A 17,289-nucleotide genomic window follows, 5' to 3' on the forward strand; every position below is an offset into this window, starting at 1 on the left:
TTACTTCAGACTAGCAACACGCGCGACAGGCAAGTACAAGTATTTCGAAAAAGTAGACAGCCGGACTGTTTGTAAGTGCATTAATGTTGCGCGTGTACAATGAATTGATCGTGTATTGATTTAGATCACTTACTCTCACTCACTTGAATCTCAAACACATCCGTATTTTTTAAAAGTCGTTGACCGACTCGAAACTATATATTACAGCATATCTAAATAACGCAGGACGTTTACTTAATATCAAAGAATGTACACTCAATACGAACAAGAATCGAGATTCCAGGAGCACTTCAAGACTCCACCCTCATACGACCCTAAAGCTGCGCTTGCAAAGGTCGATGAGATTATTGAATCCAATCAAAAAGCTTATGAGAGTCGTAAGGGCAAGGGGTTAGGATTGGGTTTCGAGATTGGTGATTATGACATGCAACGAAGTGTCTCACAAATGCAAGAGAAGGAGGATAACCTTAATGACGTTAGTGTTGTCAACAGTACCGCTCAAGACAGAAGCATGTCAGCAGATTCAGTCCCCACTCTCATTTCGGACTCTGACGCGTCTTTTTCGACTGACGAGAGCATGGCTATCACACCCGACAAACATGTCAACAAAACGATACGCCCTGTCGAGAAGCAAAGGCCTGTTACTATCAGTCTTCATCCTAACAACGAGTCCAAGTCGTCTTCTGAGAGTGAAGATGACGATGAAAAAGAGGAACTACAGAATGAAGATGACGAAGTGCTTGACGGTCATGATCTTGCAAACTTTTACAGATCCCATTCACGTCAAACAACACCAACCAGCCCTACACCAACGAACAATCAACCATTCAAGTTCGAACAAGAGAGTGCAAAAGAGGACAATGTGGAAGAGCAAGAAACTTCCATTTATACTTCGTTCGTAGCTGCAAGAAGATCAAAGTGGTTGGATAAGAGGGCAACAATAACGAGGTCGCTATCGATTCAAACACCATCCAAGCCAACAGCAATTGAGCAATCAAAACCAATCAAAGTAACGATTGAAGAAGAAGATGAGGAAGAAGCTGATGATGATCTGAATTGGTTGGGACCGCTTATCGAGAAAGCAACTCCAGTGAAGAAAAACAGACCACCACCAATTTGGGCGCAATTTGCCAAGGTCAAGGGGTTAACAACAGATGACAATTCAGGAGCAAGTAAGGATGTACACTCGGTGTTAGATAGACCAAGACCTCGCACGTCGTCATATGCATTTGGCAGTGGAACCGTGAAGACTGATTCGTCGCGTAAATGTTCCGAGAAGACGTCGGTTGTGGCGATGAAGAAAACACCACGTAAGCCAGATGCAAGAGAATTGTTCAAGACCAAGTCTAAAGACGAGCAACTTCCATTCCCTTCAAGCTACGCGAGTCTTCCAATGGGGCCAATGCCATCAGTTGATAGAAAGACGTCGTCCTCAACCGATACATTTGAAAGAATGCCAAAGGATGCCAGAAGATCAATAACACCAACAGAAATAGTAAAAACGCGTGTTAGTAAAGATCCAACGGTTCGCCTTGTCGGTCACAAGCATGGAGTAGATTTATCAAGGCACTCATCGACAGCAACGATGCCTTTAATGCCAGAATCCCAAGCATTGCGTGATTTAGAGAATATGCTTGTCGCATATACAGAAGACGAAGTACTGATGCGTTTGTCGAATATGTTCCAAGCCTAGGGACAAATAAGAAATACTTGTACTTTAATTGATGAATTAATTGTTGTTGTCTGAATATTTTGATATTTTTGCTGTTTTTGCTGTTTCCATAATACTTTCATCATGGCCGCTCGACAAGCACCAATCGTAATAGATAATGGAACTGGGTGAGTGAAATTATAAATTTTATTATCCCAATTAATACACGTACAGCTGGACAAAGATGGGGTTAGTATCCCTCTCCACGGCTTCATTACCCTGCTGACGCAATTTGCAGTTTCGCTGGCAATTCGGAGCCCAGCTTGTGCGTTGGCTACTTAATATTTCAATTTATATCTTACATTTCCTTCAGCGTATTTCCAACAGTCATGGGTCTCCCTCACTCTCAATCCGCTACTGGCTCCTCAGGTCCTGGCCGCCCAAGCGTTGCGGCTAAACCATCACACTTGGCTTCAAAGAGGGGAATTGACGATTTAGACTTCTACATTGGTGACGAAGCTATCAAAAACTCTAAAAGCTACGGCCTCAATTACCCTATTAGACATGGTCAGATTGATAACTGGGATTTAATGGAAAGGTTCTGGGAGAAATCCATCTTCCAATACCTCAGAGCCGAGCCTGAAGATCACCATGTCCTGTTGACTGAACCTCCTCTTAACGCCCCAGAGAACAGAGAGTCGATGGCTGAAATCATGTTCGAATCTTTCAATGTTCAGGGTTTGTACATTGCCGTACAAGCTGTCTTGGCTTTGGCTGCAAGCTGGACATCCTCTAAAGTCACTGATCGTACTCTCACTGGTACCGTTGTCGATTCTGGTGACGGTGTTACTCACGTCATTCCAGTCGTAAGTCTAGTTATTCAATGTTAGTCTAAAAGCTGACGCTTTTACAGGCCGAAGGTTACGTTATCGGCTCATCCATTAAACACATCCCAATTGCAGGTAGAGATATTACCAACTTCGTTCAACAACTGCTTAGAGAGCGTGGTGAAACTGTGAATATCCCTCCAGAAGACCAAATGAGAGTTAGTGAAAGGATCAAAGAAGACTACTCGTACGTCTGCCAAGATATCGTTAAGGAATTCAGAAAGTACGATCAAGATCCTTACAACTGGTTCGAAAGATATCAGGGTGAGCATTCTGTGACAGGCAGACAATACGGCGTGGATGTAGGATACGAAAGATTTTTAGCACCGGAGATTTTTTTTAATCCTGAAATATACTCGAGTGACTTCTTAACGCCATTACCAAATGTAGTCGATGAAGTCATTTCAAGCTCACCAATTGATGTCAGAAGAGGACTTTACAAGAACATAGTTTTATCCGGCGGATCAACAATGTTCGACCACTTTGGCGCCAGGCTGAAGAGAGATTTGCGTCAATTGGTCGATACCAGATTGACAAACTCGGAATTGCAGTCAGGAAACTTGCAAAAGTCATCTGGCGTTGAAGTCAACGTTATTTCACACAAAAGACAGAGACACGCTGTCTGGTTTGGTGGTTCTCTGTTGGCTGGTTTGCCAGACTTCTATACGAGCTGCTATTCTAAAGCTGACTATGATGAGATTGGGCCATCGATTTGTCGTCGCTATTCTATCTTTGGTAGCAGCACTTAGAGCTGATGACTATCACTAAAAGTATTTGATATCCAATTTCCCACTTGTTATGAAGAATACAAAATGAATCCGTATACTTGCTTATTGTGTTAAAATTGGGTGTTCATCTCCTACGACAATTGTCAAAAGTCATTTCTCTTGCATTGTACCACCCAAAAGCATTATCTGAGAATCTTCACATATCCGATGACTGCAAGATGTTTTTATGGGATGAAAAGGTACTTTTAGTAGTATTATTTGTACAATTAAATGATACATTATTAAATTGAATTTAGTTTGCTCAAGGAACCCTAAAAATGACCAAACAAGTGAGAAGACGAACATAGGGATACCATGTACTGACAATTTGAGCGATTGAGCTATGCTATCAATCTTGTTTTAGCTTCAGAATTTCAAATTCATCCTCATCTCAAGCCTCCGCTCAATATCCACCAATTTAGAATTCTCCTCTGACACCTATCTCATCTCAGATGGTGAAATACGAGTTTTGATGATCTCCAAATTAATTGGCTTGATAGATAACTATGGCTGTAAGCATATTATTTCGCCAGATTTAGATCCCTGACGCTCCAATCGCGCGCTGCACGCTGATCGAAAGCAATGATTCAAAATCGCTCTAGAGCACGCTATAGGATATAAATGGAGTATTTCACGCGTTTCATCGATATATACAATTCATTCTGACTTTTAAAAACTGCAAGTCCTACAAATATCATTTATTCGGCTCAATAAATGCGAAAAACGTTTCACTTTGCTTGGCGTCTACAAGACTCAAACCTGGCACCAGGATATAAATATGGCTACTCCGCCTCATTTCGCAATTTAAAGAAGAGATTTAGCTAAAGAAAAGGGGGGGGCATCAAAACTCTGAAATCGGGGTTTTGGCTTTTGATCAGTAAGTTTCGAAATCCTAACCAGTGGGGGTAAAAGGGTTTTTGAATTTGCATTAGAGTATTAGATGTCAGGATAGTAGGAACATTAATTTTCACGTTCAATATTCCTTTCTTTAAGACATGTCAAACTAACACTTTATAACTCTTCGCAAACCTAGTCGCTACAGAATGATATTAAGATTGCTCAAAGTCTGCACAAGAGTAGATATTAAATAACCAAATATGTATAAATAAGTAGCAAGTAAATAGCTTTATGATTAGTCCTTTAGGGTTTTTGCTTTTGGCTCTTCAATCTTGACTTTTCACTCTAATTAATCTATTTGACTTCGACCAATTTGACTTCGAAAGTCATGTCAGCGTTCTTACCAATACCTGGCAAGGCTTGGTTACCGTAAGCCTGCTTTGATGGGATGTAAAGGGTTCTTTCACCTCCGACGCGCATTGGTTGGCCACCTTTACCATTGACAGCGCCCAACACACCAGTGTCCCAGCCCGAGATGACTTCACCGGTGCCAACACGGAAGCTGAAAGGCTTTCCACTGTGAACGAGTGTTAAAATTATGAGTCAAATGTCAGAGAAAAACGCACCTAGTGTTCTGGTCAAACACCTTCTTTTGTGGTTTGCCATCCTTTAGAACGCGACCGATATATCTCATGCCAATTCTCTTACCAGATTTGGCGACAGGGCCATCACCGATCTTTGCATCTTTGTAGGAGACGCCGTTGGAGAGAGTTACACGTTTGTCTTCCTTCTTTTCATCTTTGTTTTCTTTCTTTTCGGTCTTCTCAATCTTCTCAGCCTTCTTTGGTTCTTCCTTCTTTTCAGCAGCAGCCTCCTTCTTCTCCTTCTTGGATGGCTTGGCTGGAGCTTCTTCCGCGGCGCGCTTCTTTGATGGCTTGGAGATAGGCTCGTCAGGAAGTTCCTCAATCTTAGGGCCATCTTCTTGATCGTCGTCTTCCTCGTCATCATCCATGCTAACATCTTGACCGTAGAGGGCGCGCATTTCATCCTCATCCAAGTCACTCTCGTCATCATCGCTGTCGCCGTCTTGTGGGTGTGGGAGATTTGGAGAGACGAGGTTACCGAGGAGGTGAACTTCGTTGTTGCCGGTGACAGAGATAGAAACGAGATCGTTTGCGGTGATGGTGAGGTCAAGTGAGACTTGTTCGATTTGGCCAGGGATTAAAGAGCAAAGGACAACTTCTTGGGAAGTCTTATCAGCAGCTTGCTCTTCAGCTTCTTCATCGCTTTCAGAATCGTCTTGTGGCTCGTACATTAACTTGATAACAGATTTTGACTTGGAGGAAGAAGACTCAGAGAGAGCGACATTGGTTATTCTAATGTCGTCATCAATTTCCAAGATTGAGGGAGAGTTTGGGAGTAAAACTTGTGACCAGAGACCGAGAGTTGTCATGTTGGTTGTTTCTAAAGGAGAAGATTTTAGACTTGTAGGTTTATAGTGTTAATTTGAATTTAATAGTAAAATGAGTTTTACAATTAAAATTAATTTCAAGCTAGTAATTTACTAGTGTCTGGTTAGGTATCACCTTGGATTTCAACGTCACAGTCACAGCCATGGTGGGATATAGGAATATAGAAATACGCAGCTAATCAACAACCCAAGTCAAACACACTTAGACCATATCTTGGTACAGTTAGAGCCTCACTCACTGCAGCACTCAACTTGTCCAATTTCAGTTCACAGGTATATAAATCTATTCATGGGATACACCAACTAACTCAATAAACAGATCGTTGAGCGTCACAACAAGCCAGAGATTGAAATAACCAATTCCCGTGAAGTTATTCTCCAACCATTGCTTATCACTAGAACAGCAATGGAGAAGGTCTTAATAGAGCCTTCAGTAAACTCTGTTAGACTTTCTATTAAAATCAAGCAGGCTGATGATATTGAACGGATTTTGGCACATAAGTTTACACGTTTCATGATGATGAGAGCTGAGGGATTTGTAGTTTTAAGAAGGAAGGCTATTCAAGTGAGTTTGGTGGTTGTTTATATACGTTATATAACTCAAAATACTTTTAAGGGCTACGATATTTCATTCTTAATCACAAATCAACACACTGAAACACTCTTAAAACATAAAATTGTTGATTTCATTATTCAGTAAGTACTCTTACTTGAGTTAGAAATCAAATTAAACAGCCTTTCACAGATTCATGGAAGACGTTGACAAAGAAATTAGTGAAATGAAACTTAGCTTGAACGCTAGAGCAAGAATCGTTGCAGAAACCTATTTGAGTACATTTGGAAACTAAACTGATTAGATAAGCTCAATGCATATACCTTTGATTACTTGAACTGATTCCTATTATCAACAAACGCACTGACCTCTACACCTTACCACTTTTACAATCATGTCTCTCAATTTAGTTGACCCGAATATAAGCAAAGCACATAACAATCTATTAGATAATGGTGAAGGTAGTTGGTTTACACTAGGCTACCCTTCTGATTCAAAGGATCAGCTTGTTGTGATGTCTTGCGGAGAAGGTGGTTTGGATTCCATTAAGCATTCACTACCAGATGATCATATACTTTTCTTCATTCTTTGCCAACATACCAAACTAATTGAAATTCTCTGGTGTCCAGAAGTTGGCGGCGTGAAAAAGGCTAGAGCCATGGTACATGCAAGGGCTGTAGCTGCACACTTTAATGTGGGTTTCGTGAATTTTATTTTCTCTCAGCTTAACAAGAAAAACCCAACAGATATCAACTTCTAACACACACTCCGCATCCTCGGTTGACGATTTAAGCGCAGCCAAAGCAAAGAATGACACAACTTTAAATGGATCTGCGCCACCTTCACGTCCGCCACCACAACCCAAGCAAGTTATAGAACCTCCAACAACTGTACAAAACTTGGACACAGAAGAAGATGATACCGATTCAATCGTAGATGGATACCACGATGTAGATGATACACCGCAGGGAGTTGAGCAAGAGGACTTGGTTGAGAGGCAGAGGATAGAGGAAGCCAAACGTATTGAATTTGAGCTCGAGCAGAAGCGCAAGGGGGAAGTTGAGGAAAGGAGGAGAGTGGATGAAGAGAGGAGGAGAGTGGAACAAGAGCACAAGATTAGAGTGGAACAGGAGCAAAGGATGAGAGTGGATGCAGAGGATAAGCGTAAAGCTGGTATAGTGAAACAAAAGAGTTTAGAGCAAGAAAGGATGAATAAAATGATTAGTTCTGGTCAAGTTGCACTCATGGGGAAGCTTTCTGCTCTCACGAAATCTAATATCTGGCGCAGAAGATACTTTGAGCTCTCGTCGAAAGCATTGGTGCTGTATAAGGAGGATTTGAGTTCAAAGACGCCTATACAAGCGATACCGTTGAACAAGAGCACAGAGGTTGTGGACAGCTATGAAGAAGTACTCGTAAAGAACTCATTCAAGTTGTCTAACAAAGAGGAAGACCTGTTTGTGTACGTCGATGACGCTATTTCAAAGGCCAAGTTGATGGAAGCGGTACAATCAGCTGTCAATTGTTAGAATTCGCTAAAATGATTTGGATATTGTAAAATATTTTGAAGACCATCTCTTGAAACACAACAGCCATCGATTACGCACGATTACCCAGAAGATGGACGATATAATATCAATTGGTTAGTTTCTTGATAGATTTAATAGCTCGACTCTAATAAATTACTAGTGAATCGCTTACAGTGAGTTGTACGCGTAAAATATCCAGCACTAACGAAATTACAGGGATACCTTCAACACTATCGGTGAGCTAGTTATTCAACATTCAAGGCTATTATCTTACTAGTCTCCAATCTAAAGGCGGTAATTCAATCGATTTGCCTCAAATCGCCGTCGTTGGATCACAGTCTTCTGGTAAATCGAGTGTATTGGAGACTATAGTTGGTAGAGACTTCCTTCCACGTGGATCAGGAATCGTTACACGCCGTCCACTCATTCTCCAACTAATACACACCAATAAATCTCAAGATTACGCTGAATTCCTTCACATGGACAAGCGCTATACTGACTTTGAAGAGGTCAGAAGCGAAATCCAATCTGAAACATTTAGAGTTGCTGGTCAGAATAAGGGCATCTCAAAACTACCTATAAACCTCAAAATATACTCCAATAACGTCGTTAACTTGACTTTGGTCGACTTGCCGGGATTAACAAAGATCCCGGTTGGTGATCAGCCATCTGATATTGAGAGGCAAATCAGACAACTCGTCCTAGATTTCATTCAAAAACCAAATTGGTAGGTTGTAGACTATGTCATACGTCATTCCTCCTACTCACACATTTCTAATCACTCTATAGCGTCATTCTCGCCGTCTCTCCCGCTAATGTTGACCTCGCTAACTCTGACTCCCTTAAACTTGCCCGCTCTGTCGATCCACAGGGCAGAAGAACTATCGGCGTTCTCACAAAGCTCGATTTGATGGATGCCGGCACACACGCTCTCGATGTTCTCAACGGTCGCGTCTACCCGCTCAAGCTTGGTTTCATTGGCGTCGTTAACCGCTCCCAACAAGACATCAACTCCAATTTAGACATTGGTGAAGCGCGCAAACGTGAAGAGGAATTCTTTGCCGAATCACCTTCCTATCGTAACATTGCGCACAGATGCGGTACAAAGTATCTCGCAAAGACACTCAACAATGTCCTCATGGCGCATATCCGGGAAAAGTTACCTGACATGAAGGCAAAATTGAACACTTTGATGGGTCAAACGCAGCAGGAGCTCAATGCTTTTGGTGATTCAACCTTTTTCGGCAAACCGCATAGAGCCTCGCTGATACTCAAGCTCATGACACAATTTGGTCGCGACTTTGTCTCATCGGTTGACGGCACATCGAGTGAAATATCAACCAAGGAGCTTGGTGGAGGTGCTAGAATATACTATATATTCAATGATGTCTTCGGTCAAGCTCTCGAGTCTATCAACCCCAACCACAACCTCAGTAATCACGACATTAGGACCGCAATTCGCAACAGCACCGGCCCAAGACCTAGCCTGTTTGTACCAGAGGTAGCATTTGAGCTGCTTGTGAAGCCGCAAATTAAGCTCCTCGAACCTCCTTCTTTGCGCTGTGTTGAATTGGTGTATGAGGAATTAATGAAGATGTGCCATAACAGCTCAAATGCTGAGCTCGCACGCTTCCCACGTCTCCATGCACAACTTATTGAGGTAGTTTCCGATCTACTCAGAGAGAGACTCGGACCTACGGCGGAATACGTTCAGTCACTCATCGCAATCCAGTCTGCGTACATCAACACCAATCATCCATCATTTGCGCCCGGTACAGCGCAGTACGCAGCCGAGGCGCAGAAGGAGAAGCAAAAGCAACAGCAGCTCAAATACGCATCTATGACAAGCAGTATTGACGAGGAGAGGGAAAGGGAGAGTGAAGGGGAGCGTTCGAGTGGTGCAGTAGACGACAGCATGGCGATTGAAGCTAGACCTGGTAACAATGCGCAGAATGATGCTCGTCATCAATCGCTTACGGCGCAACTTCTTAGTGGTGGTGGAGAGGAGAGTGCTTTTGGACAGTCGCAGTCACAAGGACAGTCGCAGTCACACCTCCAGTCTCAACCTCACACTCAATCAAGGAGGAGACACGGTATGCAGCACCCTCACGCACACACCCATGCGCCATCACAGAGTCAGACAGCGCGCGATACATTTCTCAACTACTTCTTCGGCGGTGCAGACGCCGCAAGCTCCGTAAGCAATGGCGCATCTAATACACGCACACCCGTTAGAGATGTGGACGGAGAGGCGCGTGAGCAGCGTAATTACACTCACTCTCACACCCCCTCCAAATCTCACACTAATCCCCTCAACGGCCGCAGCGGACTTGAGGGCTCAGCTGCGGCTTATGACATGAAGAGTCTCGGCAGGCACCTCGAGCCTGTGCCCACTATTGACGAGGGCGGCAGTGCTGTTTCCGAGAGAGAGGATATGGAGACGACTCTTATTCGCAGCCTCATTGCGTCATATTTCGCTATCGTTAGGCAGTCGATTGAGGACCTCGTACCTAAGGCTATCATGCATCTCTTGGTGAATTTCTCTAAAGATCTCATTCAAGATAGGTTGGTTGCCTCGCTATATAATCCTGATGTGAGTATGAAGAGTACACCGTTTGCGAGCATGCTTTCTAATTTTGTTAAAGATATTCGACGAGCTCCTCTACGAGGATGAGAATATCGTGAATGAACGCAACCGCGTTAAGAACCTCATGGATGCTTATAAACAGGCTTTCACTGTCCTCGCTGAAGTTAATATGCCAAAGAGTGGCGCGGACAGTGTAAGCAGTACCACTATGAACAGTACCGTGTAGATCATATGTACACTCTTATGTAACTATTCAACCTCTATGGATTTCACTCTTCTTTAAATACACAAAATGTTACGATTCCATCTCACCCTCTTCGACACTATCATCAGTACGAGCTTTCTACGGGACATGTCAGTACATTCGCACACACACAAGCACCTATACTCACCTTTATCTCCCTTTCGTCTGGATGCGGACTCTTAGATCTGCGTCTCTCAGCCCTCCTCTCATCCCTTTCCTTTTCTCTCTCCTTATCTTTAAGCGATGTGCTATCTCTCCTCTCTCGCCTTCTGGAATCAGCCCTGTCACGCTCTCTATCTTTGAGGCGTTTCATAAAACGTTCGAAAGCTGTCTGGAATGCCTCTGTGTCATCCTGGAGGTGTCTCCCTTCAGGCAGCTCCTTGAGACGTGGGAGGACATCAATGAAGGCGTCATCAGCATCCAGTGGTGGATCCAAGTAGCGCATCGCACTGCGCATGTCATCAATCATTATTCGACGCTTGCGTTCGGCTTGCTGCGTCGCCTCTAACTTCTGTGCTGCATATTGCTGATTTATCTGCACATCACGTTAGTTGAGTGTTTGTGTGTATGTATGTGGAGTACTCCCAACTCACCACTCGGTGTATATCCGCAACGGACCATTCATCCCACTCTACACTCACATTCACTCCGTGCTGCTCGAGTAGTGACGCAAAGTGATCGTAATCGACCTCCTCATTAAATTTCACATTCTTTTGTAACAGCGCTTCCTCAACTCTTTGCGCTACTTGTTCAGCACGTACTTGGAATTCATCGACCGTGTCCCAAAATAACTCAAGCGCAGTCGAGCCTGAGTTACCGGCGATTTGGAAGAGACGCGGATCATCTTTGATGTCGTCGATAATGTCTTTCCATTTCGTGTGTATGTTGATCTTGCCTGAGTTTACGAGATCTTTGAGAAGTGTCTATGGTGGTTTAGTGGGTTAGCAATGTTTAATCCGTAGTGCGTTCTACTCACAACAAACGCCTCCCTCTTTCTTCGTTGATCGCGCTTCCTCTCAGTTTTCATCTTCTTCTTGCGCTCTTGCCAAGCTTTCTCGGCAGCTATCAAACTGTCCTCGTACATGTTGAGGACATCGACCATATCAATACGCTGCAACTCGCTATCATTCCGCCACTCTCTCGACGACTTCAAATCGCTTTTGAATTCAGCCCACTTTGTGTCCATCGAGATTGCAGTTGTATCAATATACTTCCTCATCTTGTTTAAATTCCTCTGTTTCATCTTCACCTCTTCTTCCTCTTCTTGTCTCTGGATATGTTTGAGATACTCATCGAACAGCATCTTGCGCTCGACGTCGTCTCTGCAATTCTGCCAGCTACGCTCTTTGGTTAATTTGGGATCTGTTGAGATAACAGCGCGTAATGTGCTCCATTTTGTATAAGGGTGTACTCTACCACTCCGCGCGAGCATGTCTCTGAACTGTGGACGTAATTTATCCATTCTGCGTGACTTTTCAGCGCGCTCTTCTTCAGAAACAGTGCGAATATATTCTGCGAAATAGTCTTTCTTCATTGAGAGTGATGGTTCGAGTTTCCAAGCAGGACTTGTAATGAGCTCTCTCATAGTAGCTTCCCAAGTCCAATCTGGAGCGACCTGTTTCTTTTTGAAGAGATCCATTAACGCCAACTTGGCTTCGTATGGTGTAACTTCGGAGGGTAAACCGGGGGTTACTGAACCAGGACCTGCGCCGATAGCTAGTGGTGTTCCTGAACCTTCTAAGGTTGGTGTACCTGTTGCACTTACACTTGCACCTGCACCTGAACCAGCACCAATTTGAAGCATGGGTGATTGCGCACTCGCTTTCAACTCTTCTCGCTTCCTCTCATCTTCAGCAGCCTTATTCTCCTCATCGATACGCTTCTCTTCTGCTTCTCTCTCGGCAGCAATTCGATCAGCAGCTGCCTTCTCTTCTGCATCGATGGCGTCCTTTAATTGACGCAATTCATCTGGAATATTCCAAGTTGATTGCTTTGTAGATTTATTATACCAGTATGTTTTATCATTAACTGTATTTAATCCCCACTCAGAAGAATCCACAGCGTGCTGCGATTGGGTAAGCACACATACTCAAATATCCATCAACTCACATCAAATCTAGTCTTGAGCTCAGTTGGCTTAACCCAACTACTAGCCTTTGTCACTCTATTATGCCAATACACTTTCCCATTCGTTGCTTTATGCTCTGTCCAATGTGATGGCTCTGACGGCTCTGATGACATGGTTGCTTGTGTTAAACGAGTATAAGTACCAAAATTATGCATGTATTAGATTATTTTCTTCACAGAAATCTGATTATTATCTTTATTTGTCATTTTAAACGCAGTTACGTTTAAAACCCTCCGATGAAAATTTTGTATCTTTAGTGAGACCTGGATAATTGAAAGAAGCGCTTGATTTAAGCTGTTTAATGAGTGAATGAGTGAGTGTGTCGATTAATGAGCGTGTCAGCGTGGTTATACGTGATTGAATGCTGGGAAATGAATGTTTGAATAGCAGGCATACGCAATGCAAGGCATTATTTAGTGTGTGTAGGGGTATATTATTGTTGGTATCTTCTGAGTCTTGTTGTGATTAATCTTATTGTGATCATTGCTTCCATCTTGTTACTCCATCTTGGGGCGTTGAGTCAAGTCTGCACCTCTTACTATAGATTTCATAAATTGAATGAATCGATCTCCATATTGCTGCGCTGGTACTGCCGATATCATTTGTGATTCATGCGTCAAAGATTTCCACCGATGTTCGATCCGTTTGACGAAATTGTACGGTGTACAGATATCTATTACACCAAGCTGTAAAAGAAGATTAGTTTGTTTCTTCACTTATAAACTAAAGCTCACGTAGTATATCATATTCAAATCTTCGTTGTTATCATCAGTAGCTCTGTACCCTCCTTCATCTTGATAGAACCAGAAATGACGTCGTTCAGCAATATCTGCATTATTCAAAGCGCGCGTTGGATCCTTGTCGAGATTCTTAGGCTCTGTTCGTTTAATAGACATACGGACATTACGACCTTCGCCTCTATGGATAGCGCTTGACATTCGTCTTTGAATTGATGTACTACCCGTGTTCAAAGGCTGATCTTCAGGTACTGGCTCTTCTAGTTGAGGCTGGTATACTTTGAGTGTCTCCTTGCGTCGACCTTCAGAGTTTCCCCTGGTCATATCATGAATACCCAACAAGAGTGAATAATCCATGATGCCCAATTTCTGTAGCAACATGGTATCTCTTTGGAGTTGAGTAAGGAATAGAGCGCGCTTTTCAGGTCCTAACTCAAGTGAGCGATGTCGATTAACCCAATTCTTGTCTTTTAGTACCGCGCCTGGCTTTTCTCTGGCCTTCTCTTCTGGATACTCTCTACCTATGGCTGAACCTTTGAGGTCGTAAGTCTCATGAATATCTCTATGCGGAGGGAAGAGGTTGTTCATGATAACAAAGTGAATTTTGCGACCACGAGGTAATTTAACACGATGTAAACCGTAGAAACGAGAGAGTAGAGTGTGTGGGTTGCTCTTTACGTGATTATAATAATCTTTGAGTATAGATCGGAGGAATTTATGTTCGGTATGTGATACGGTTTTGATTATGTACTTGAAATCACGGGAAAAGTAGAAGAAAGAGCCAGATTTACCTGGACTACCGAGTTCAGTGAGGATATATTTAGCAGTGAGAGAGAGTAGGTAATCAGCGGGGTCTAGATGAAAGTAATCATCACGTAAGCTTCTAAAGACCCAAGGAGCGTAATCTTTAAACTTGAAGTCGTATTTTGCAGACGGAGTAAGCTCATTACCGATAATATCGAAACTGAATTTGTGCTTTGCTTTGAAATCAGCGTCAGAAAGGGGCTTTCTGAGTTTAGCCTGGCAGCGAGAGACGCCAATGCGTATACCAGTGAGCATATTGTACATAAGGACGTAATTTGCGTGGTCTTCGCCGATCAAGTTGCCAACGAGGGGTTGTTCAGAGGACTGACGCTTCTTTATAGCCTGAGACTCGTGTTGCTCTTGAGCTTGTTGAGCCTGCTGAGCGACTTTAACTTTATCAGCGCGTTCTTGCTTCAATTGAGCCTGTCTAAGAGCGATATCGTCGTCAACGTTTGAAGTGGAAGAGAGTGGAGGAGATAAAGGCTGTGGGGAAGGAACAAGGGAATTTAAAGATTTCTGCTTTATATTTGGTTTGGTGGTGGTGATTGCTGCCGAAGACGGGTGGAGGTGGTCAATAGAGGGTTCATTCAAGCTAACGGGTGGACTCGGTGGAGGTTCAAATGATCTGTGCTCACACTCCTTCCACTGCTGATCGATTTGCATTTTTATATTTAAAATTCAATTATCCAAGTTGGTGGTCGTTGAGTCTAGACGCCGGCTGCGTCCTTTGATCCAGTGCAGTGATTCAAGGAAAACAAGGAAATTGAAGTAAAATGGTAAATTATCTTTCTAAATTAAAAATTAAATATAATTAAAAGATTTACAGGGACTTCTCTCGCTTGGTACTCCACTTGATTGGCCAGAAGCAAAGAAGCTGGCTGATTACGTGAGATCTAACGGTGTACACCAGTTCTTGTCTATATTCTACAATTACAAGAATAGACAAGGTGAGCCATTATTATGGGGTGATGAGGTTGGTCGCGCTTTTCCCGCTTTCTGGCTGGCTAACTTGGTGTAAGATTGAGTACATGGTTATCCTGCTCGACGAGCAGTCTCAATCTGCTAAACTCAGTTTAAGACAATCTGAGATTTTGGAGAACCTTAACAATGTTACCCAACACATCGCAGACGACTCGTCCTCCTCCTTCGTTAAATCTCAAGTCCCCGGTTTTCACCCCGAATTCGGCCGTTACATGATTGAGTCCACCCCCGGTGTTCCTTACTCGGCCGGTTTAAAGGAGCTTCTCACCGTAGAAGTTAATATGCGTCTTCGGAGGAATATCACTAAGCATCATTTGCCACCGAACCACCTTCCACTCACTCTAACCTCTTTCCCCACTCTCGGCGTCAATTACCCCTTCCTGGATCCTCATTATCCTCCTAAAGGCAAAGTCTCCGGCTCCCTCTTTCTCCCCGATGAGCTCATCAACCCTCACGTCCGTTTTCCAACTCTAGCTGGTAATATTAGAAAGAGAAGAGGCGCTAAAGTTGAAATCAATGTTCCTATCTTCTTTGACACAAACACTCCACGCCCTTTTATCGATAAATCTATTCCATACGACAGAAACCTCTTCGAAGGTGATAACGAGGCTAAAAACGGCGCTGCAAAGCCTGATCACATATACATGGATGCAACCGGCTTTGGTATGGGCTGCTCTTGTCTCCAACTCACTTTCCAGGCTTGTAGCGTCAATGAGGCTTTCAACGTCTACGACGCTCTCGCTCCTGTTGCTCCAATCATGCTTGCTCTCACCGCCGCTGCTCCTGTCTACCGCGGTTACCTAGCCGATGTTGACGCTCGCTGGAATGTCATCTCAGCCGCTGTCGACGATCGCACCAAGGAGGAAAGAGGCGAGGAGCCACTGAAACACGACAAATATAGAATTCCAAAGAGTCGATACGATAGTATAGATTCTTATTTATCCACCTCTAAACGCAATAGACCTGAGTATAACGACAATCCATTGCCTATGAATAAAGATGTCTATGATGAGCTTATAGCTGCTGGTATAGAGACACCACTCGCTAAACATATTGCACATCTCTTTATACGTGATCCACTTGCTATCTTTAGTGAACTTCTTCAGCAGGACAACTCAAAGTCTTCCGACCATTTCGAAAACCTACAATCGACTAATTGGCAGACACTGCGTTTTAAACCTCCACCTCCGCAGTCAAATATTGGATGGAGGGTTGAGTTTAGATCTATGGAAGTTCAGCTCACCGATTTTGAGAACGCTGCCTTCTCAGTTTTCATAGTACTCCTCACTCGAGCTATTCTCTCATTCGATCTCAACTTTTACATGCCTATCTCAAAAGTGGATGTTAATATGCAGAGGGCACAGGAAAGAGATGCTGCCAAAACTGGTAAATTCTACTTCCGCAAGAATGTCTTCCCTAAGCGTGACAAGACGGAGTATAGTTTCGACAGTCCGAGATTAGGGCCTATCAAGTCGTTCGATAATGTAAAAGGGTTGAAAGAGGAGGAGTCGCATTTGAACGGGAAGAGAACAGCTTCTTCAGACAGCCTCTATTCAAATTACAACTCCTCCATCAACCCCGATGAGGAGATAGAGGAGATGTCAATGGACGACATTATAAATGGGAAAGAAGACTCATCATTCCCTGGTCTGATGGGCTTGGTGTATGCTTATCTCCACTCACTGAATGTGGATATCGAGACAAAGTGCGAACTGAAGAAGTATCTCCAATTCATCAAGGATAGAGCATCAGGAAAGTATGTCACCTTCGCGACGTGGATACGCAACTTTATGAGATCGCATCCAGACTACAAGGGTGATAGTGTCGTCACTGCAAAGATGAATTACGATTTCATCATTGCTGCTGACGAAATAGAGAGAGGGGTGCGTCACGAACCAACACTCCTACCACCGACGTACATTGGCAGTGACAAAGTGAAGGAGCCATCAGTGAGCGACCTCTGCAACTCAGTCTCGAACGACCCCGAACCACCAAAAAGACCAACTCCAACTGATGGTTTGGCTAGATTGAAGGGAAGCAATTATTATACCGTTTAACGTCGTTTCGTATCTCATTTCTGTTGTTTATCTATGTATAAATACTTTTTTCACAA

At 43.4% G+C, this 17,289-nt stretch overlaps 8 protein-coding genes across 8 annotated transcripts; 5 read left to right on the forward strand and 3 right to left on the reverse strand.

Annotated features, from left to right (window-relative positions):
- Window positions 1–247: 247 nt before the first annotated feature.
- J056_001117 (uncharacterized protein) lies at window positions 248–1,693 on the forward strand (the record flags this gene model as incomplete). Its single annotated transcript, XM_009270745.1, has 1 exon — window positions 248–1,693. The coding sequence occupies one exon, from the start codon at window positions 248–250 to the stop codon at window positions 1,691–1,693; it is 1,446 nt and encodes a 481-aa protein (XP_009269020.1).
- A 102-nt stretch (window positions 1,694–1,795) lies between these two features.
- Window positions 1,796–3,287, forward strand: J056_001118 (Actin-related protein 3; the record flags this gene model as incomplete). The annotated part of the gene is made up of 5 exons (XM_009270746.1): window positions 1,796–1,839; window positions 1,886–1,900; window positions 1,950–1,976; window positions 2,025–2,517; window positions 2,565–3,287. The coding sequence occupies 5 exons, from the start codon at window positions 1,796–1,798 to the stop codon at window positions 3,285–3,287; spliced, it is 1,302 nt and encodes a 433-aa protein (XP_009269021.1).
- Window positions 3,288–4,496: 1,209 nt separating this feature from the next.
- On the reverse strand, window positions 4,497–5,595 carry J056_001119 (protein 4; the record flags this gene model as incomplete). The annotated part of the gene is made up of 2 exons (XM_009270747.1): window positions 4,497–4,719; window positions 4,769–5,595. The coding sequence occupies 2 exons, from the start codon at window positions 5,593–5,595 to the stop codon at window positions 4,497–4,499; spliced, it is 1,050 nt and encodes a 349-aa protein (XP_009269022.1).
- A 965-nt stretch (window positions 5,596–6,560) lies between these two features.
- On the forward strand, window positions 6,561–7,695 carry J056_001120 (uncharacterized protein; the record flags this gene model as incomplete). Its single annotated transcript, XM_009270748.1, has 2 exons — window positions 6,561–6,860; window positions 6,913–7,695. The coding sequence occupies 2 exons, from the start codon at window positions 6,561–6,563 to the stop codon at window positions 7,693–7,695; spliced, it is 1,083 nt and encodes a 360-aa protein (XP_009269023.1).
- Window positions 7,696–7,786: 91 nt separating this feature from the next.
- J056_001121 (Dynamin-like protein C12C2.08) lies at window positions 7,787–10,508 on the forward strand (the record flags this gene model as incomplete). The annotated part of the gene is made up of 6 exons (XM_009270749.1): window positions 7,787–7,808; window positions 7,856–7,868; window positions 7,912–7,931; window positions 7,987–8,422; window positions 8,485–10,288; window positions 10,341–10,508. The coding sequence occupies 6 exons, from the start codon at window positions 7,787–7,789 to the stop codon at window positions 10,506–10,508; spliced, it is 2,463 nt and encodes an 820-aa protein (XP_009269024.1).
- A 69-nt stretch (window positions 10,509–10,577) lies between these two features.
- Window positions 10,578–12,767, reverse strand: J056_001122 (Pre-mRNA-processing protein prp40; the record flags this gene model as incomplete). Its single annotated transcript, XM_009270750.1, has 5 exons — window positions 10,578–10,625; window positions 10,675–11,061; window positions 11,120–11,449; window positions 11,503–12,591; window positions 12,636–12,767. 5 exons carry the CDS (start codon window positions 12,765–12,767, stop codon window positions 10,578–10,580), a joined length of 1,986 nt encoding a protein of 661 aa, XP_009269025.1.
- Window positions 12,768–13,151: 384 nt separating this feature from the next.
- J056_001123 (Phosphatidylinositol 4-phosphate 5-kinase its3) lies at window positions 13,152–14,858 on the reverse strand (the record flags this gene model as incomplete). The annotated part of the gene is made up of 2 exons (XM_009270751.1): window positions 13,152–13,340; window positions 13,389–14,858. 2 exons carry the CDS (start codon window positions 14,856–14,858, stop codon window positions 13,152–13,154), a joined length of 1,659 nt encoding a protein of 552 aa, XP_009269026.1.
- Window positions 14,859–15,163: 305 nt separating this feature from the next.
- Window positions 15,164–17,233, forward strand: J056_001124 (Glutamate--cysteine ligase; the record flags this gene model as incomplete). Its single annotated transcript, XM_009270752.1, has 1 exon — window positions 15,164–17,233. One exon carries the CDS (start codon window positions 15,164–15,166, stop codon window positions 17,231–17,233), a length of 2,070 nt encoding a protein of 689 aa, XP_009269027.1.
- Between the last annotated feature and the right edge of the window lie 56 nt (window positions 17,234–17,289).

The sequence above is a fragment of the Wallemia ichthyophaga genome (assembly GCF_000400465.1).
Source record: "Wallemia ichthyophaga EXF-994 unplaced genomic scaffold scaffold13, whole genome shotgun sequence".
Taxonomy (NCBI): domain Eukaryota; kingdom Fungi; phylum Basidiomycota; class Wallemiomycetes; order Wallemiales; family Wallemiaceae; genus Wallemia; species Wallemia ichthyophaga.